Genomic DNA, 22,857 nt, shown 5'->3' with positions numbered 1-22,857 from the left:
TACCGGAAAGTCACGACCGGGTTTTTAAACAGATTTGTCACATACGTAATTTTATTCTACTGATAGCAAGCTTCAAAGCTATACATGTTATATTTTTTGAGAAATTAACACCGTCATAGATTTGCACCTCTTTGAGAACGTTAAGATTCGTGAATGAAAACGTGCATTTACGGCACGCATTACCCCCCTTATTTAATCAAAAGAAAAGAGTCATCATTTTAGTCAAAAAATCAGGTGAGGCGTGATTTCGAAAATTCAAAAGTTGTGATATGGATGTCGCAGACAATGCTCAATGTTTGGTGGAACCAGAGCGGCGTATACTACGAACTGTTGAAACCAACAAGTTATCGCCGTGCATTAATCGAAAAACATCCCGAATGGTCCTGAAAACACTCTTAAGTGATTTTACAATACAATAACGCGCCGTCTCATAAACCAAATCCGGTTAAGAAAACGTTAAAAGTACTTGGATGGGACATATTATCACATCCGTCGTACTCTCCAGATCTTGCCCTGTCCGACTACTCAATAGAATACTCAATATGATACGCGCTTGTTGCAGAGCACCAGTTTGCCAATTTCAAAGAACATAGAAAATGGCTCAAAGGATAAACTGTTGTTTTTGAATCTTTTGTTTTAGAATCACATGGCCAATATGAATAAATAAATTTTTTGATTTTCTGGAAAATTGTGTAGTTATTTTTCAAAAAAATTGGTAATGACTTTCCGGTACAACTGGTATGTCTGAAAATAATTTCGAATTTATAAACACCTATTAAGAACATATTCTTAAATTGTTAAGCTTTGAAAATATTAAAATACAATCGATTTTTTAAATTTTCCAGACTAGACGACCCCCTTAATATGTGTATTGTACAAAAGATATATTAAAACAAAAAACAGAAATAATATTGCTCATAACAGTAAAATAAATTGTGCAACATAAGAATAATAAAAATACTCCACCGGGTCACTTTTAGAGCATATCTCCTCATAGCTCACGTTTGTTAAAGTAGCGTTGCTGACCCTCCTCATTATCCCTTTTCCAGTCAGCGTTTGCGTTGAATCCTTTTCGTTGGACCTGTCTTTTTCGCTGAGAGTCGAAGAACGTCTTATCACACGCCATTCGGTATGAGGTGACGTTGGTAAACTGGCACTTGGAGTTATCTCATCAGATTCTGGATTGGCTAAAGTGGGCAGTGTTGTGTTTGTCGTATCGTTTGGTGCAGTTAATGTCAGGGTGCTACCGGAAAAACATTCTTCCTCTTCTCTTCTGAAAATGAATAAATTTAAATTTATATTTTGTAACAGGTCAATTGAGAAGTTCCAGGCCTGACACATAGAGGGCGCCTCTAGAATTAAATCCATATGTTAATCAGTTAGCTCTAACCCTCAAAACATGCGTGTATATATTTGACAGCTGTCGGATCATTAGTTTGTGAATTATAGCATTTTGTGTGAAGCAACTTTTGTTATTGTGAAAAAAAGGATAAAAAGGAATTTCGCGTGTTGACAAAAAACATTGCTTTTTGAAGCGGAAAAATACAGTTGAAGCAAAAAGTCATCCGAGTGAACTGCACAGGATAAACTCGCACCAAAGCGTGGGAAAACGCAACAGTCTGCTGGCAAGATTATGGCGTCTGTATTTTAGGATGCGCATAGGATAATTTTTTTAACTACCTTGAAAAAGGAAGGACCATCAACAGCAACTATTACATAGTATTATTGGACCGTTTAAAGGACGATGTAGCCGAAAAACGGCCGCATTTGAAGAAAAAGAAAGTGCTGCTTCACCAAGACAATGTATCGTGTCAAAAATCCATGAATTGGGGTTGGAATTGCTTCCTCATACACCGTATTCTCCAGATCTGGCTCCCAGCGACTATTTCCTGTTCTCAGATCTCAAAAGAATGCTCGCGAGGAAGAAATTTTCGTCCAATGAAGAGGTGATTAACGAAACTGAGGCCTATTTTGCAGCAAAGGACAAATCGTACCACAAAAATGGTGTCGAGAAGTTGGAGGCTCGCTATAATCAGTGCATTACCCTTGAAGGGAATTATATTAAATAAAAATTAACTAATTTTGCCAATAAAATGTGTTTTACTGTGGTAGGCCGGGGACTTTTCAATTAACCTGTTATATATAACCCTATAGTTTGATGAAAATATTCGTGAGTGATGCGTACTCTTATCAGCAAAAACGAAGCGTATATGAATGATAACATATAGCTACCAATGCTTACCAGCAGCTTAAACAATGGCAAATAACACTAAATGAATTAGATTTATTCCAATCAAAACTGATCCAGCAAACTGAAGAAGCTTTGTAAAAATAATTGGAAATTGAAGACATACATGCCACATATGATCGTAGGAGATAAGAACTAATTTTAAAATTATTGTAATTGTATTGATGGTTGGTCTATACAATTAGAAAAAAAAAGTTTAAGGAAATAATAATAAACAAGCGAGAAACATAAATAGTTGTCAATAATTGTAGTTTTCGGCCAAATACACCCCGATAGAATTATCGTCGTCTCTATTTAACATTGTTCGTTGACCCTTGTACCTATTTAAACCTCCTTTTATATTAAATTACAATGGGAAATTTCTCCACTCCTGGCAGGAGAAATAGTTGAAGCTTTAATCCTACTTACGCCAAAGTGACTTCCTCCTCTTGATCCTGATCGCAGTCGATCGACTCCCTAAGCCGGCTGTGTTTGTTCCTGCGACTTTTCATATTCAAGGGCCTCATCCGGGTAAGCGAAATTACTTCCGATAAAAGAGTGGAGTTCGACTGAGCCCTGGTTGCCAGCGGAAGACTTGCATTTGAAGCTGTTCGAGAAAAGTAAACGACGTTAGGCTAGATTTAATAACTCAACGGGGATTTTAACGACAAATTGGTGAAGGCACTTTTTAAGTAAATTGTTTTGAGAAAATGGCGAAGGAAATTTTTCCTCGTTTAAATTAAATTTTAGCTCTATCTAATATATTTACCTGCTAGAGAGTCTTGATCTTCCGCCTCAGCTATGTGATACTTCCTATACCTAAAGGCGTATTGCATTCCCAGTAGTGTTGTAGCGATAATAAGGCCACTCAGGAAGAATATCGCAGCTATATGTACTGCCGTTAGTTTTAAAACAACTGCTGGGATGGCAGTACTGATGCTATGTGCCACACGAATTTCAGTTATATTTGGCTTTATTATTTCTGCAACAGAGCGTTTAAATTGCTAAAACTACTTAAATATTTTATACATATATTTTGAACAAGAAAAAATTAAAAGAAATGTTAAAAACAAAAGTAAAATCATTTGAACCCAAGTATTTAATAACTACACTGGGTGATTTTGTTTCCTATAGCATTAAATAAATCGGGTTTTCTCTCAAATTGTAGCTGCTAAACAGAAACACTTAAACGATTTTTTTGAATGACGTACCATTTTAAAGATATTACAAATTAAAATAGTATAAATAAATAGAGACCGTATAAAAATGTATTAATAATATTAGTTTTATAAAAAAAATAGTAATATATGTTTACAAATAGACAATGTATCAAAATAGCTCAAGTTTGAGCGGTCAGTAAAGAAATTAGCCATATATTCTGAATGAAAATGACGAACTATTAACTTTTCCTGTTGTGAACAGTAGAATACTTTTCCATTACAAACCAGTAGTATAATCTACTAAGATTTTAGCATAGCTTCTTCCTTGACAATTCTCTTATGTCTCCTTTATATTCCAGTAAAAGTGTTCACCTTGTTCGTCACTCACCATTCGAAGATTATGAAGAAAATATGGTAATTGGAATGTAAAAAAAATATTTTAAAAGATATTTTGCATCCCATCGTTTTACACTTTTGTAACAAGTCATGCACTAAAATCTCGGCATTTTAAAAATTTTCATCGAATGCATTATTTTTTCAAAAGTTTTCTTATTTGAGAACCAACAATTTTCTTTTAATTTAGCATCACTTAATTTAGTTAAAACAGTTTTCAAATGCATAAATTAATTACCATTTTTATTCATGGTCTTGAATAAATTATTCATTAAACAAAGTTTTATATGTAATGGAGGCAAAATCATATTTTCTCGTGGAATAAGAAATTCATATTTAACGTTTGATTTACCACAAACAAAGTCAGTTCTTTTCGGCCAATCTCTAACTTCATACTGGTTTTTTGTATTTCTAGTGTCCCACAAACTGAGCAAACAACAATATTTCTTGAAGACTCCCTGTTTTCCAAGTCCTGTAGTATTTTTTGTATTTGATTAAGTCAAACATTAGTTTCATGTTTTCATACGTTTCTTTTAAAATCACTCCATGTATGGAGGGATATCGTTTGCCATTTAGAGTAAAATAGATTTTATGCGTAAATAGTATTCACATTATCACTAAAAATACTAACCTACCTAACAATAGAATAAGGAGTTCAAAACGCTTAATATTATATATGTTAAATTGTATCACAATATTATGTACGTTAACCATATTCGTTTCATAATTTTAGAGTTTCATGACTTGTGGGTGGCATCTACAGATTAACTACTAAACCGAATCGGCCAAGGTAACAGAGATTATAAAAATTTGGATATGTCTGTCGAACAAAAGGTGAACTTGAAGAAAAAGTCAGCTGAAGTATTAGTTGAGAAGTAAACACTCACCCCCAAGCACCAGCTATGGATTGGTGATGGTTAAAAGGGCCTTAAGTGAAAAAAGTTAAGAAGAATATCTTAAGAACAACGAAGTCAACACTGAAATAAGTAGTTATAAGAGACTATTGACGATTTTAATTTTATGCATTTAAATGACGACAGATATAAACAAAGAACTTATTCACCACAAATATAAATAATTTAATTAAATTTACTAAAATTTTGTTACTTTAAAACAATAATCTTCATGAAAAATCTGGTGTCAAAGTTCGTCTCCTTTTGATTTTTTTTTTATTGAAAACGTCAGGAATTCAATCAACTCGCATATTATCTCAAAGAATAAACTATTTTACAGACGTATTAACCATATGACACTAAAAATCACATTAAGTGCTCTATTATAAATAAAAAAAAGTAGGGAGGATTTATCTGTGCAACTATTAAAAAAAGCATAACCATACCACCAATGTTTCCAGCAATTAAGATATAACAACAGATATCAATTGTGTCTAGACTATATAAATTAGTTCTTATAAAATATAACTGGAATAAACCCCAATCGTTGGAAATACCCCGAAGGCATTAAACTTTAAACGTTTGCTTATTCCACCTCTTCTTAAAACAACATTACTTTGATTGATTATGACGTCTATTACAGCTATATTCGTCAATGATATTTATTAATTATAATAATCCGACACGGATCCACTTAGAATAGCGGGCGATTAAAACTTGACAGTGCATATGCGCCTGTTTTATTAATTACTTACTAATCTGGCTGGCTTCGGCCAAAAACCCTCCACCGCAGACCTGGGGCCCGATGGAGATCTCATCTGAATAAAATTCCAATAATAAATTGGGCCCAGTCGAGTTAACTATCGAGGGACTGGTTCCAGGCTGGCCGGTCAAGTCGGCCAGCAGAGTCGAAGACAAGGAGCTGCCATCCCGGATTTTGAGCCATTGGTTTCCGCAGGGTAGATAGAATTGTTCCACACGAAACTGAACGACGCTATCGTCATCAGCCTACAATAATTAAAAAAACATTAAAATGTTGGTGCTTAATAATTATTATTAGCCCATAAATCAGTTTTAAATTATTTCTTTTAAATTCGAGGCTTTCAATAGTTGCTATTTTTGCAAATCTATTGGATGATTTACGGATTCGAGAGAATGGTTTTAACGCTATCCCTCATTAGACCGATTTTTTGTTATCTTAAAAACAAAAAGTGACGTGCTGCTCAGACAGGTCACGACTCATGTCAGAACCAGTGGTAAACAGAAGGATCAAGGTCTGGAGAATATGTCTGGTGGGATAGCACTTGGCATTTTAATATTTCCAAGTATGTTTTCACCGCTTTTGAAACATATGATCGAGCGTTGTCATACTGAAGAATAAGATTGATGTGTTTTTGCTCGTATTCCGGTCGATTTTCGCGCAGTGCTCGGTTCAAACGTATCAATTGTAGTCAATAGCGATCCCCATTGATGGTTTCATTAGGTTTTAGCAGCTCACGGTATAACACACCAAACTGGTCCCACCAAATATAGAGTAGCTTTCATTAGCACTAACAACACGATGCAAAACCTTTCCAAATCTGCTCTTGAAGTAGCACGTCACATATGACAAAACGTCTTTCAATGTCTCTTGGCTTCAATTCAGAACTAGGTAATGCTCATTTTGACTGACATCTAAGAATGGGAATTCAAATGTTATTATTAATAGAGAACAGTAGACAGATAAAAATATATTTGCATCATTCAAAATGAAATATTTCTTTGGAACGTAAGAGAATCTAGCAATAGCAAAGCTGTCTCAATTATTCGCCTTATGTCATACACTAAAAAAAAACATCGCAAGCGCATATTTGACTACGTCGATGTTTTCCTATGTTAATAATAATGCATTATATTCTATGTATCCATCTATTCTATCAAAATAATATTTAACAGAGATATTATACTTTTGTTTTGGTTGCTACTTTTTCGTATTATAACAGGTTTTAGTTACTGCTGCAGTATGCTATAATGTGTAATAAGGTACCGCTTCTTTCTAATTCTAAGTAAGCATAACCATACTTAACTACTTCTCATAAATCTTCGACTTTCTTGAGAAATGGGAACATCGAAAATTTATATGTGTTTGTTTGATACTTTAACAGTCTTACAAGAATTGCAATTTGAATCTTGATTGGAATTTTGAACTTTATAACCATAAGCTTCCTTAAAATGTTTGGCCATTTGGGCACAACTTTTGTTGATTATAGTCACTTGAGAATTATGTCCCATTGAAAACAAGGAATTGATTTGTGAACCGTTAAGCAATGTACAAACTATGTTTTGGAGGTACCTCAAACATAGTAGACAAAGTGTCATGAAGATTAGCTCAAGCACATGCAAAAGTGTCTTTATTATCATGGAGAATACACCAAAAAACTGTTGCACTACAGGCCTTCTTCGTTAATGAATTGCTATTTTCATTAATAGGCTCAATATATATGTCAAATATTATATATATATATATATATATATATACATATATATGTATATATATATATATATATATATATATATATACATATATATATATATATATATATATATATATATATATATATATATATTCGATAATTTAGCTTTCAATTATAGTTTTAGTATGGAAATGCAAAAGCCAAAGAAAATATATAATGGATAAAACATGGTTAAAGATTTATATTAATGGTTGTAACCCTTACTTTATCTGCCTCTGCAGAATATCGCTATTTTCGTCTAGTTTTATGGAAGAGTTGTATACAATATACTGTAAAACACAACGTTAAGTTATTCTATGCTTAGTTATTGTAATTTTTGGTTGAAAATTAGTGATGCTTTATGAGTTTCATATTTTTATCACTATGCACTAAAGCATACACGTTGTTTTTGAATTGATATTCTACTATCGCTACGCCAAAACTCTCTCATTTCTATTTTTAATAAAGGAAACACCTTAACTAACCGAAATTGTTAGTGTTTGGTTAATTTTTACAATTAATTACTTCTAAATTATACATTTATTAATACATGGTTAGTGAGTTAGTTTTTATTTAAAATTTTTATTAACCTCACCTAACGCTAACTATTACTTTTTAGAAATTGGTACTTGTTGACCGACATGGGGTGACATTAAGCTGAAATTATTATTGAAACTTAAACGAGATATAATAAGCCTACAATGTTTATCAAAAAAACGTATATAAAAAGAAATGGTATCAATACTTGACATTAATTATGGATAATTAATGACCACTCACATTAATTATCGTTGAGGTACCCTTTCTTCATTTATATGTTTCTTATAAGTTAACCTAAACCTTACAGTAGGGACCATTTTGTTTCAAATTAGTATAATCTATTTCCAGGTCATGTATTTGCATCATGTAGTATTTTAGTACCTTATTGCCAAGATAGCGACAAGGAGATTTTCTGAGACTGAACAATCGTCTTCATAATTTTCTTCTAAGCTTTCAACGTTCGTTTCGTTCATTTTCTGCTAAATATTTTTCTTTTTCAATAAATAAACCTTAAAAATTAACTCTGAATATATTAACAACTGTTTTCGTACTAGCTTCAATCATTAAAAAAGAAGAAATAGTTCAACACTAGCGACGGTATAAGATATGGCTTTTAAATATTATCTTCACCAAATGCCACCAGTAACTTTACATGTAAAGTGTAAAGGCATACCAAATATAGAAATAGAAAATCCGAAATAAATAAAAGCTAATTCAAAAAAATTGCCTGATCAAAAAATAAGAACTTAGTTGAAACAAAAAAGCATATATTCAAGGAGTACTAAAACTAGGCGTTTGCAATTATTCTTCAACGTTTGAAGGAAATGTTTCAACGAACGAGACTTCAAAATTGGGTCTCCGAATGAAACGAATAATTTTGTTTCTTGTAAATGATTTAATGTTTAACAAAGTTCACAGTTCTGGTTTATATGATGACTACGGTGTTTGAGAGAAATTATTGAAAATTTGGAAGGAAAGAAGCTCGTGTAAGTTTACGTTACTGTCATATAAATGGAAATTTTGGAATGCAGCGTAACACAAACTTATGGAAAACGTAGTTTGAGTGTCGATCGATTAATCTTATTATCCTTTGCATATATGCACAAGCGGAATTCTAATGCACAACAAAAACAATAAGGCCTGGAATATCTAAATTCCAGTATAAATATCTCCCTGGAATAACGTATTCGCTTTTGTAAAAATTTATAACCAAAATTACATACCTGTATCAACCAAAACGTTCGCCCAGGACAACTTTGACTCGAAGTGGCTAGAAATCTTTTCGGTTTGGCCTGTCCTAAATGCACGACACATCCGCACCTGCAATAAGGGCCGACCTCGGCTTGAACTTCTGGTATCTCGGCAGCAATTATGTCGTTTCCCGATATGGTTCCGGAGTAGAAACATTCCCAGCTCGATCCGAGACTGGTACCACATTTTTCAGTCTCAACGGGTGGACCCTGAAATTTGTATCAACAATTAATAATTGTTTATACAATTTTCCGAATTTAGTGTAATTTTTTATAATTTCTAAATGAGTTATTCGGTGGAAAATAAAGTTATTTTAGTTTTCTGACGTGTACTTTTATTTTTATTAATTGTATCTTACATTAGAGATACAAGAGAGGTACAAGCAAGGTGGGTACTGGATTAATACAACAGTATGTTGTTCTCGAATTAAAATTAAGCTAAACTACTTGAGAAACCTAACCTAAGGTTAAATAACTCTTATACACTATACAAGTTCGTTTGGTTTGGTTCGATTCAATCTTCTGATATCCTGCGTGTTGTCCACTAGCTGTATTGCTTCCACACTGTTGTGATTTAGCGACCTTTTTTCATGTGTTAAGGCGAAATCTTTCACTACTTCGTATACCAATTTAATTTCGAGGTCATCGTGCAGCTCTTTATTAGTTACGTGGCGATAAGCATTGATAATTATCCTAAAACAATGTTTTGGCTTCGTTGGATTACTAGTTAGTTTGAAGTTTTAGTGCAACCCTATACTTAAAACTAATAGGTCCAAATTAACTTTATGGTTGACTGACAAACCAATCTTTTTGAATTTAGGTAAAGCTGAGAGTACTTTCTGACCAACCAATGCAATTGCATGATTTTGAGACAGATATGTTTTTGATTTTTGTCTGACATCGTCAATTAAAATGCTGTTTCATTGAAAGAAATATATCTCATTAAGTGCTCACCTTTTGATGCCATATATATTTTTATCAGATATATCTATTGATTAAAATACTATGTATCAATGTAAACAATTGCTATAAAATCTAACTATGTTAAATTAACTGGTGATATTTTATTATATAAAATAACATTTTCCCATTTAGTTCTTTTATCTTCTCGATTCTGCACCATGGCAATCTGTCTCAAAACCATAAATGATTTTATTTTTCAATGTAGCGACAGCAACGACCCTTTAGGCTATAAAAGATCGCCACGACGATATCTCGCTCTTTTTTCTTTTCTCTACCCCCTTGTAACAGTACCACTTCTACAGCGCTACCGTACTTCGTATACCTAACCTAATATTCTGTCGATTCCCTCATCGACCACATGCATCATTCAATATAGAAATAAACAAGTTTTTATTCAACCAGTGTTTTCAGTCCCCTTGCGAATAATACCCCCCACAAAATAGTAGTGACTGTTCGGACAAACAATGAAGTTGAATGTCATGAATTTTCCTGGTTCAAAATATATAATGCGAAAATTGTTTTCTTTTTTATTTTACAGTTATGAAAAATTTATTGTTGATTTATTTTTGATGAAGAATATTATTTTTCCTATTAAGTTTGCAATTTCTTTATTTGAAGCACCTCACAGATATTTGTAAACATGCTCTGAGACAAATGATGAATGATGTGTGAATCATCATGAAATAAGTTAATAAAAATCTTAAATATTTTGCAGAGTTACATTTAATTTTGAACAAACTTCATAAAATTCTTTTCTAAAAGATCTGCAGCAATGATTTGTAATCATTTTTCATTACCAAGAACCGAAATAAGTTCTATTGTTCTATTATTCTAAGTTCTAAAAATTTTCAGTTACCTGAAATCACAAACTTGTCGTTTTATATTAATTTATTAGTTTACAGTTTCCCTTAGCGTCCAATTGGATCTAAATTTGAACTATATGGAAGCATAATTAAGAATTATCATATTGTATTATCTCTCATTCCCATTGTAAGCCATTTTATTCGATCTGGCAATTTAAACTTGTTTTAAACATCTATATACTAAAACTAGACGAATGTTTCTCTATTAATATATAGATTTAAAACATTCAATACAACTTATTATTCATTCCAGGGCTTCCGGTATGTACATCTCAATTTCCTATCATCTATTTAATCGTTCCTCATGCAACATGACTCTCCCCTACGTCATCGGATTTCCAATTTAATTTCTGCGCTTCTATTGACGTTTTTGTGTATTGCTTTACATTTTGATAGGCTGCTATCTCTTCCAATTCAATAACTTAATATGTCGGCAGTGTATCAGTCCTGACAAGTGAGATACGTTGCAAAGTTTTTTTTAGAACTGATACATTTTAGATAGATTATTTATTTGTTGTTTGGAATTAGTGTTGGGAACAATCGACTGAAATCGACTATCGACTGTTCAGTAATTGACTACTTTTTACTATCGACTATTTCAGTCACTATTTTTGGTTCAACTGTTTTTACTAGAAATTGTTTTCAGTCGCTATTTTCGGTCCGACTGATTTTATTACTATTGAGTATCGACTGTTTCAGTAGTTTACTTTTAGTTACTATTTTCGGTTGTATTAGTTCATTCGACTGATTTTTAACGTTCTGGCCTTCCGCCCTAGCCGCGAGCTTGAAAGTAATGCTCCGAATTTATGCTTATATAGATTTATATATAATATATGTGGTTTTTTGTTTTTTTTTTGTAGTTTGCTTGTGAATAACTATATATTGTAAATTAATATGGCAGCGTTTTGGAACGCTAGTTTTCGGGGGCAAAAAAATTAAATTATAAATGATAAATAGTAAGATACATTTGACTGTTTTAATAGGTAATACTTTGGACTGGTATAATAGGTAATTCTTTTTTGATAAACTTTCACGTTTTTTTTCCAAGCCTCTTGTTTGTCGAAAATTTTTTCCTAAAATCTTGAAAACTAAAATTAGGTCCCAAAGGTTTCAGAAATTACATAGGTCCAAAAGAATTGAAGAACTTTTTACAGTAGCAGTTGTTAAATTTCTTTTAAAAATTTTAACCTTATAGAGGTGAATAAAGTATATTAAATATTTGTAATAAATACATTTTCTGATAGGAAAACTCTACTTTAATATTCAACAGCTTATTTTGTTGGCTATTAAGAAGAGCACCACAGTTTTTATTTGTTAACGAATGGACTAACAGAATGTGTTCAACTTTTAAAACCCATTAAAATAATGACCACCGAGTTATCTGGTAAAAGATATTCCAACGATGTCTTTAATTATACGGTTTATAAGAGGAGTGTAACATTCCATCAAATCCAAGATTTTAACATGTGATTGGAGTGGAGCAAAAATGGCAAAATTGTCTATCAGATGTAATCATTAAAAGACTTCCAATTTTAGAAATGAATATGGTATGCGAAAAATCCACATTTTTAGATCCTAGATTTAAAAAAGCAGGATTTGGTACTACATATAATGCTGAGGCGATACAAAAAGTTATTACAAAAGAGGTATCTTCCATACTAACTTCAAAATATAATTCCACAACTCGAAATTCAAAACAAAACTACTGACCAAGAAGGTATTGACATCTGGAGATGTTTTCATAAAAAATGGCTAGAATGAAAGAAATAATTACTCCATGTACTGCAACAACTTTATAGATATAGTAGTATTTGGAAATTCCATTTATTGGGCGTTTAGAAAACCCATTGGATTTTTGGCAAACCCATAAAATGAAACTACCTAAATTATATCAGTTACAGGTAAAATATTCCTTTATACCCGCAACATCTGTCCCCTGGGAACGAGTTTTTTTCAAAATCTGGCCAAATAATTAACGATCGAAGAAATCAGGTCACGGAAGAAAAGTTGAACATGATAATATACCTGAACAGTAATTTAAAAAAATATCCGTTCAAAAATAAATAAAACTTTTATTTAAAGAGGGTCTGGTAGTTATTGTATGATCATTTTTATGTTCATCATTGATTAGATTTTTCAATGATTAGGTATATATTTACATTTTATTTAGAAGTTATGGTTATTGAAAATCTTGAATGAAACTGCTCCAAGCTTTTATCTTCGTCCTTTCCTCATTTTATACGGACAAGAATTCGTACATCTTCGTCTGACATCACGAATGAAACAAACAGTCGAACCGTGCATTTGACTGAAAATAGTAATTACCATTTTCAGTCGCTGTTTTTGTGACTATCGACTGTTTCGACTTTTTTCAGTCGATAGTTCCCAACGCTATTTGGAATATAAAATATCCCGTTTGGTAAACTAAACGCTCTTTTAAAGCTTTGGTTTGTATTATTGTTATAAAATAATAGCAAGAATGTTTACGGTTTGAGATCAGAAAAATATATATCGAAATATATATGTTAATATAGTTCCCACCATTATTTGTTATTAAAAGGAAACAACAATTAGTATATGTTCTTGCTAATACAACATTGGTTATATGTAGAGAAAGTTTAAAATCTCATACAATATTACAATTAGAACAAAGAAAATCTATTTTTATCAATTCATATATTCCTCCTTGTATATTCGCTCTGTAGATACAGATAAAACAAAAATCCACGTTTTAAAAATTAAATAGCAGAAAAACTCATTTGCATTTTTATAAGAAATAGTGGGGTTATTGTGTTAAATTGTTGAATTAGTGTTACTTGAATAATTGCAACTAAATATTCTTGTATATGCGGTTCGTAAATACAAGTAAAACTAAAATCTCGAACAGCAAAAACAACTAATTTACAATTTTGGCTTAAATACTAAATTTCTTGTATTTAATTATTGAAATTTCTAGTGTATATAGAACATCTGCAAATAAATATTCAAATAATTAAAATTATATTATAGCAATGTTAGAAAAATATATATTACTAAACAGTAAACTTTAAATAGTAGTGATTTTCGGAAATTCTTCTGTTGTTTCAGCGACTATCGTTAGATCGTTTTAAAGTAACTTAACTATATCAAACAGGAGAATTGTTTTAATAAATAAATAATGTTTAAAACAAGTTTAAATTGCCAGATCGAACAAAATGGCATAATATGGGTTTGAGTACAGTCAAAAGTAAATATAGCTTAATGTGATAAGGTAGAAGAATACAGGGTGTTTTTAAATTAATAAAATAATTCCTTTTAATATTATTATGATATATTTTTTAATATTTATAAAATTAGTCACTTTATTTATGAAGATTCTGTAGGTTCCTCTTTGGCTTCATCATTCTCATCTGTTACTTCAGTACCCGGACTGATATCCTCTTTCGCAATCTCAGACGGCTCTTGTCGGTTTGATGAGTACAGTCAAAAGTAAATATAGTTGAATTGGATAAGGTAGAAGAATAGAGGGTGTTTTTAAATTAATAAAATAATTCCTTTTAATATTATTATGATATATTTTTTAATATTTATAAAATTAGTCACTTTATTTATGAAGATTCTGTAGGTGTCTCTTTGGCTTCATCATTCTCATCTATTACTTCAGTACCCGGACTGATATCCTCTTTCGCAATCTCAGACAGCTCTGTTTTGTCGGTTTCTGTTTTCTCTACACTACTTTTTGAACCAGAATTTGTTTTGGTAACGCTTTCCTTGGACTTTGTCCGTTCCGCGTCCTTTTCGGTTACGTCATCGCCCTCGATTGATGTTTCCGATTGAAGAACCCCAGCGAACGGATCGAAATCTTTACTTTCGTCTTCTTCTTCCTCTCCTACCATCTCCTCTTCGTTGAAGAACAAGACGCTTTGTTTCTCCTCCTCCTCGACCTGTTCTTCCTCCACGTTAACGTTGGCATCTTCCGAGCTGATATCGAGTTCACTATCGGCTCTGTCCACGTAGGATTTCTTCGGTATATTATCAATTGGGCCGACCGTTATGTACTCTTCAAAGCTCGATCCGGTTTGGGAAACCATATTCCGCCTAGTGGGCGCTAAAGGCCTTAGTTCCTCCGACTTGGGGACGAAACCTAGGTCTCCAACTGCATAAGCTCCCTCCAGGGATGGAATAGTTTCCAACGAAGGCTTCTTAACCTTTCGGTCGTGACCTTTGCTCAACAACATGAACAGTGTGTTTAGTAGATTTTCTTTTTTCGACGATTTTATTGAGGTGTCACTTTCGGACCGGATTGTCAAAGCTTCTTTGATACAACTGACACCCTCCATCAAAATATCATCGAGTCTAATGTTCTCATCCTTCAAGTAAGCTAATTCAGTCCGTAGCGTCATGTTCTCGCATTTGACGCGATGCAGATTCTGTTCGAGGATTTTGAACTTAAAACTCAAATGGGCATTCTCGTCCAGGCGTCTCTTCATCTCATGTCGGGTCTCTCTGATTTCTGCCTCGAAATGCTTGTATTTCTCCAAGTCTTCTCGAAGCGCGTCATTCTGCGAGGTCATTCTTTGAAGAATCTTCTTCTGTATTCGTACTTTGGACAGGGCCTTTTTCTTCTCGGCTTCGTGCAACTCCGCTTCCTGTCTCAGAGTGACGTCTCTGCTCTTCAGCACTTGGTGCTCCTTATAGAGGGATTGGTGAGTTTGCAGCATCGTGTCCAGCTCGTTGTTCACGGCAATATTTTCGCGTATGACTCGGTGGGTAGTGGCCGCGATTCTCAATTCGGACGCGTCGTGAAATTCCGTGGAGAGTTGCAACAAGCGGGCTTCCATGTCCTTCTTCAGCTTATCTTTGCTGATTATGAATTTCCGTTCGATCTCGTACAGCTCTCTGGTGTGGCGTTTCTCTTGCGCTTCCATGGTTTTTTCTTGGGCTTCGAATTTTTTCATCAGATCATCACGTTGTGATCTGAATTCTTCCAAGGAATTTAGTTTACCTATAACATACGAGATCTAATTTAAAAACATTTTCTGAAAAAAACTGAAAGGAATTGTGATTGTTTAACATGTAGATTTCTCCATATTTTCATAAAAAGTATTAATCAACTTGATTGAAATTATAAAACTATTTAAGCAGAATTAAAGTTAGCTTTTTAGAGCTAGGATAGGTATGTAGAGAATATTATTGCAGCTTGGATGAGAACAGCAAAAGAAGGAAATAAATCAAAGAGATACCAAGATGTTGAAGTTTAATTATTTATTAACATCAAGTTTATATATCTACAGATACTAGAAAAATTTTGGAATTTTACAATTTATTTAAACGTTATTGGCTTTATTTAGGAAAACTGTAGAACGTTATAACTATTATATACTTATCTAAAAAACCTAGAAACGTATATTTTGTCGTCAGAATTATATTTGCAGGTAATTTGAAAATGATATGTATATAATCCAAAAGTGTTCAAAGTTGTTTCTTTTCAGGAAATCGCTGGTAATTATTCACAAATAAATTTCTTACGAGTTTTATTATTAGTTTGGATTTATAAAAGCTCTTCCTGAATTAGTTTAAACGAAAACTTAAACAATGAAGGGTTCAAATAGGTACTCTAATATTTCTGATTCGAAAACTGGTCTGCTCTACTAAAAAAGCTGATACAAAAAAAGTGAAAGTGCACAGAAAATAACACTAATTCGAAAATGGAGAAGCCTTATATCTATATATCAGTATATTTGAAAAAGTTCCAGAATAATATAGAAAAGGGATTTAGACTGAAGACTTACTAAACCTGTAAAATGGATGTTTATAGAAGACCTATTAATGAAATAACTATGAATTATTATTATTGATTATTATATATATGTTAGTCTCCGAAAACTGAGCAATTACACTTGCTTGCTGATTTTGTTAGATGTTATTCTTAGTGAGAATGTAATGTTTATTAGAGGCAAATTTCTCGTAAGATACTATGCGAGTTAGAAGAATATGAAAACAAGAAGAATATGACATAATTAGATAATTTTGAGAAAACATAGAGAAGCAAGAAGATGGATAGATTTAGTCTATTTGCACATATATACAAAATGAAATCATGTATATATCCATGAACAAAATGAAACTTATAATTTTACAGAAGATGGCGCTAGAGGAAAATGATGACGACCTATGGGAATTTGACATATTATAATCAATCCTTTATTCATAGTTCGTCATTATTACCTTTGAAAAGTTGATGCTGCATAATATCTATGAGTAAATGTGTCTAATAGGTCTATTTGCCAGCCAAGTCGTGCTGCTGAAAAAGCAATTGAATCAGGTAGAATGAAAATAGAGATATATAACTATGAATATATTAGAAAGAGAACGTTCAAGATATGGTTCCAAGGATTTAAATCTGGCGATACCCGCGTGGAATATAAAGAGCATATCAGTAAAAAAGTTTGAAGAGGCGGCGTTATAGAGGAGCATTGATGCAATGATGATGATAAGCGAATGATAATGCGAAGCTGCTAGATGAAGACCGTTTTAAAATGCAAGAAAATTTTTTCCCAAGAATCATAGGTCAGTAACTGCTCTAGCGACAGAAATGAAAGAGATTTTTCCATCGCATGGTTAATGGAAACAAAAAGTGGATTCGACATTAATAGGAAAAAATCTAGGACCAAGCTAAATAACTATGATCCAAAAGCACTGCTGAAACCAACCCAGCGTGGAGCAACTCAATTTATCTGCGTGAGCTGGAAATTATAGAAATAGATTAAGAGAGGTTATATGGCAATGATAATCTTGATTCATATGTCAATCTATAGCTTGAAATTCATATTGAAACACTGCTGATCCTATGGCGATATTATCGTCATATGGGGATCCAATATCAGCCACAAGGAACCTTCCTTCATCTCAACAAAATCCATTTGTGGCTGACAAAATTTGTAATGAAACAAAATCTATTCACGTGATGTTTACTCTGTGTAAAAGGACTTGTTCTTCAGTAAATAAAAAAGTCATAAATTTAGTTCAGCTAATAAGTAACACAACATTCATTAGCTGTTAAGCGGTACGAAATTCGCCGCGATAAATATAAAGTTAAAACCAGATAATATAGAGCATCATAGATCACCCGTCGTATTTTCCATATATTGTACCTTCGGACTATCATCTATTTCAGTCAATGTTTATTCTAGAACTGTACCTAGTCCAGATAAATGTTATCAAGGCAGAAACCTCATGTTACCAGAAAGATGGGTCAGAGTTGTGAGGAGTTGTCGACAATTATCTTCCTTAATAAATATGTAATAGTTTTTGGGTAATAGAGTTTTAAAATTTGAAAAATAAAGACGGTTCTCAATTTGTGCTCCTAATAGTTTATCTTAAAAGCGACGTTCCTGCAACATTGTAGAAAATGTATGTAGAAAATTGCACTTACCTTCCAGCAATTTATTTTCCGACGTAAGTTGCTCATGCATCTGCTTGTATTCCTGTTCCAGTTCGACGACTTTCGCCTCGAATTTCTCCGTCTCATTCTGTCTGATTTCCTGCAGGCCCGTAATTCTCTCCTCCAGCTCATTAATCTCGTTGCTTTTCTCCTGCAGCATACGTTTCAAGTACGTAATTATATCGGATTTGTCTTCGTCCAGTTTCTCATTCTGTTGTTTCAATTCTTCGTTTTTTTCCTCGAATTCCTGCGTCAACGACCGCAATCGCGCTAATTTCCTGTTCAGGTCGGCGATGGTGAGCTCGTAAAACGTCCGATCGACCTCCGTTAATGCATTAGGATCGTCTTCGAGGAGCTTCTTCTTTTTTCCCTTGCCCTTTTTGCCCTTTTTTGCCATTCTCTTGTCGAGCGCGAGACGAAAGGTTACACCAAAACGCTACACTTCAAAACTTTGATTTGTTTGGTTGCCATGGAAGAGGATTATTATCGATTAGGTAAATTGCGGACCAACCTGGATACCGAAAGTAAAGCACTCGCTTTTTGTTATTTTTCGGGATTTCCACCGTTTTTTCGGGGCCGGTCTTATGTAAATATTGTGGTCATTTTATTTCTTCATTGTGGATTGTTAACACAGCGCCGTACTTATCTCGAAAATTGTGGTAAGGAGCTATTCCAGTCCATAATATTAACAGAAAATATTAGAACGTTATAATATGAGTTTAAGAGAAACTATTAAGTTCGTATTCTATTCTAGAGATGAGAAAACAAACATATTTTGTAAGGTTGACCCTTTAAGTGTATGTCCTTACAATAATATTCTATATTTAAATTATTCTCGAAGATATATCCAGCCCATATAAACTGAGACTTTAAACCTGTTTTAGTCGAAACTAAATTTTCGAGACCGGTAATATGTTAGTTCAAGTTTTACTGAACCTTACTCCATATTACATACTCCATAGATGCTTCTAACGTAACATAATGTGACATATTTTAAAATAAATCAAACTTGATATTAAAACAAGTGCTATAGATCTATGACTTTTATGCATTCGCAAAGTATAACTTGCTCGCTAAACAGCTTGATATTAGTAGAATAAAATGACATATGTACCAAATCATAACATCCATAATTAAGCCTGGCGATATCTGGTAGAGAGACCCATAATAACTTTGTAGTGCACCAAAACATTATATTCGAGTACCATATCCCATTATACATGGGCTGAAAGTCCGCGGCCTAACCCATAAATGGTGCTAGATTTATTAAATTCACCACTTTTTCAGCTACTACGAAGCATAATACTCTACACAAAAATTTGTGAATTATTCTGCTAAAAGTAGCACTTCTTTGTTATGTTCACAACATTGGATTAAAAACCATTTCGTGTTGTAATTTTATACTGCTTCATGATGTGAGTAAATACCGTTCAAGTGAGGCAATGACTTGAAAAGTATAACACTTTACATACACAGGACTCCGCTCTATCAGAAACAACAATTAAACATTAGTTTGCTGACTTCCCACGTAGTCGTAGGGACACCGATGATACAGAACGCAATGGACGTTGTAATCCAAATGAGGTGGTAACACCAGAAAATATAAAAAATCGACAAAATAGTTTCGAATAATCGAAAAGTGAAGTTGTATGAGTTACCTAATATCATACAGATATCAAAAGAACGTGTTGGTTTTATATTGCATGAACATTTGGCTATGAGAAGGATCTGTTCAAAGCGGTTGCCGCGTTTGCTCACTGTTGACAAAAAAAAACGAACGTGTTGATGATTCCGAGCTGTATCTTACCATGTTTAAACATAAACTGGAATTGTTATGGAAAATCATGTATCCATCACTTTACTCCGGAATCAAAACGATTGTCATCTGAGGACAGCAAGTAGCGAAAGGCTTATTTTGAGACAAAAGGTAAATTGTTTTATAAAAATGGTGGTGAAATGGAGATTACGTTGATGAATACTGAGTTTGAACAAAAAATAGTGTTTTCTTTGTTACGCCCGGAACATTTCAGCACATGTGTTATATAATAAAAATATTAGTTAAAATGTCGTTTATTTTTGTTTCACTGGAAGGAAGTACTTAAAATTCATACCTCTAGATTAGAATATCCACACAAAATTACACTAATTCACAGAACTATGAGTATTTTAATTACAGTAACTAGAAGTATATATAAATATGGATTTGCTCTGCTATATCATAATTTTGGATATTTGAAAAGTCTATAGCATGAAAACATACAATAAAATACAACAACATTAACGTTAAAAATTAAAAATCATATATTAGACATATAGTCCTTTTAAAGGAGTCCGATATATTGGCATTTTCCAGATTTGGTGTTTTATTTACAATAATACTGATGAAAAATGGCTCATTTAGAATTATTTTAAGCAGAAATCTGACGGCAAATCTGGTTAATATTTACGTCTTCAAGGCCTCAAGGCAAAGAATTCTATATACCGTTTGTAGACCTAATATAAAAATATAAAAAAATTCAAGCCATATACTAATGTCTTTAGCTGAAATTTTTTACAAAAGTTTCGCCACTGGTGAAATGGAAACGAATATGACATATATTTGCAACTCAAGGCAGATATCAATACGTATATTCTTAAAGGAATATTGTAGACTTACCTCGCAAAATTTGGCTCCGTATCTTGGCGCTGGAGAATCACACAATCTATATCTACTCCTTATTCCTCCAATACATGTGCTGGAGCATGGCGTCCATTGACTCCAAGGTCCCCAACCTCCACGTTCTTGGTCTAAGATAAAAAATAAAAATATACTTACTTCAATATTTATTACTTTTTATTGTTGTTTATGTTTATGTTTATTAAAATAGAACTAAAAAATAAATCATTAAAAAAACACATTCTACCGATTTTTTACAATAAAGAGCCACTAATTATAAGCTAATTTATTGGTCAATAAATATCGTTGATCACAATAAATGCAAGCACCTGATAAGTTATATTCGAATAATAATGAACAGTCTTTAAAATATATGTAAAATAGAAAATGTTGCTGTTACGGATTATAATTAATGAGGGATAATTAAAACTGCCAAACCCATTGAAGCGTTATACATTTTTAGGAGATATTGGCACTTAAATGTTAAAAGCTCTTCAATAATACTTCTTCTCCTCCTCTCGGTTGAGAATTTGTAATTTAAATATTTGGTCATCGAGACTAGGGTAGCTGGGGTACTTCTAGTATATAGCTAGTAAGTATTTCTCCATGTATATTTTCATTGGCTTTACAACATGCGATCGACCTTTGTCGCGCTGAATAATAGCATTTTCGCACAGTGCTTAGCTCAAATGCGTCAATTATTGTTGATAGTCGTCTCCATTGATGGCTTCATCGAGTAATGTTTTCAAATTCTCCCCAGAACGCTCTTTGTCTTAAGTATCAAAATCATCATTTTTAAAACGTGGAAACCAAAATTCCCATATTGATATCGACGAAGCATGGTTTCCGTAATGTTCACACACCACACGACGACATTCAGCTGCTTTTTTATTAAAACAAAAGTAAGAACTAAATTTCTTGCAAGCAATATATTGTGCTGAATTTTCATAATAGATCACACTAATTATAGGTTTATATATCGCAATTTCACCAATAGGTATCGTTGATCAAAACAAATTCAAGCACCTGATAAGCTATATTAGAACACTAACGAACCGTCTTTAAAATATATGTAAAATGGAAAATGTTACAATTACAAATTATAATTCACGAGGCAAAATTAAAACCCATTAAATCGTTATAAATTTTTAGGAGACATTGGCATTTAAATGTTAAAAGCCCTTTAATAATACTCGTTCTTCTCTCGGTTGAAAATTTGTAATTTAAATATTTGGACATCGAGGCCAACGTAGCTGAACCACTTCGGGTCGAGAGCCCGTTAATAAATCGACGATCAGCAAATAACTGGAAGACAATTCTATCTGTCCGAAATTACATTAAAAGTTTCCCGGGCAAACTCTTTGATTTTCCTTTCATTCGACCGACCTCGCGAACAACACATAGCGCGCCCCCCCAGCCGAATTTTCCGAATTTAAATTAGTTACTTAACAAGGTTTCTGACAAATCCTTTTAAAAAGTGGAAAATGGCAAGTTCCTCGTCGTCGACGGACTTAATTTGAAGGCGATTACGGATCCGAGAATTTATTAAGTAGCATTTTGCTACCGAATCAAAGATGGACGAAAGTAAAATTAAAAGGGCGCCCAAATGAAGGATGTATCATTAAAACACTTTGCATTTTAAAGTGTCTTTTGTTGGATTTCTTCGCTATGCGTTCGTTGGATTGTCAGTTAAATATTCTATGTTAAATTATTCAGAACAGAAACGTTTTAGTATGAATTAGACAATTTCATTAAAAATTAATGTAAACATTATTTACTGTTACTATATTCCAAGTAGTTTTCGGTTCTAACAAGCTCTTATATTGCCATATGACAAAGACATTTAAAATCTCTGTCTATCTTTGTTGCACCCATGGCTCTTCTAAAATATTCTATTTTTGCCGCTTGTATTTTGTTTATATCTCTCATTGATGAAATATCTTGTAGAGTTTGATTTTAAAGTTACAATATTTAATAAAGTCTTAAATTACTTAGTC

General features: G+C 32.9%; 2 protein-coding genes across 4 annotated transcripts in view; both read right to left on the bottom strand.

Annotated features, from left to right (window-relative positions):
- gogo (thrombospondin-1 like protein golden goal) overlaps positions 1 to 22,857 on the bottom strand; it is a 233,600-nt gene that overhangs the window by 8,774 nt on the left and 201,969 nt on the right. For 2 of the 3 annotated variants that reach the window (XM_076396946.1, XM_076396947.1), the window contains exons 10-15: positions 20,861 to 20,991; positions 8,929 to 9,165; positions 5,429 to 5,681; positions 2,997 to 3,209; positions 2,657 to 2,834; positions 967 to 1,273 (exon numbers count right to left, since the gene is read on the bottom strand). In XM_076396946.1, the coding sequence (XP_076253061.1) occupies positions 967 to 1,273; positions 2,657 to 2,834; positions 2,997 to 3,209; positions 5,429 to 5,681; positions 8,929 to 9,165; positions 20,861 to 20,991 (1,319 nt within the window). The remainder of the gene's footprint in view (positions 1 to 966; positions 1,274 to 2,656; positions 2,835 to 2,996; positions 3,210 to 5,428; positions 5,682 to 8,928; positions 9,166 to 20,860; positions 20,992 to 22,857) is intronic. The other variant, XM_076396948.1, reaches the window with a different exon arrangement.
- LOC143190930 (cilia- and flagella-associated protein 157) lies at positions 14,316 to 18,651 on the bottom strand. Its single transcript, XM_076395542.1, has 2 exons — positions 18,196 to 18,651; positions 14,316 to 15,765 (listed from the first exon to the last, which is right to left on the bottom strand). The coding sequence occupies exons 1-2, from the start codon at positions 18,599 to 18,601 to the stop codon at positions 14,369 to 14,371; spliced, it is 1,803 nt and encodes a 600-aa protein (XP_076251657.1). The 5' UTR covers positions 18,602 to 18,651; the 3' UTR covers positions 14,316 to 14,368.

This window comes from Rhynchophorus ferrugineus, unplaced genomic scaffold (genome assembly GCF_030347505.1).
Source record: "Rhynchophorus ferrugineus isolate W39M unplaced genomic scaffold, kcgeb_rfMv2 rfM2, whole genome shotgun sequence".
Taxonomy (NCBI): Eukaryota; Metazoa; Arthropoda; class Insecta; order Coleoptera; family Curculionidae; genus Rhynchophorus; species Rhynchophorus ferrugineus.
This window is presented reverse-complemented; position numbering and strand designations above follow the sequence as displayed.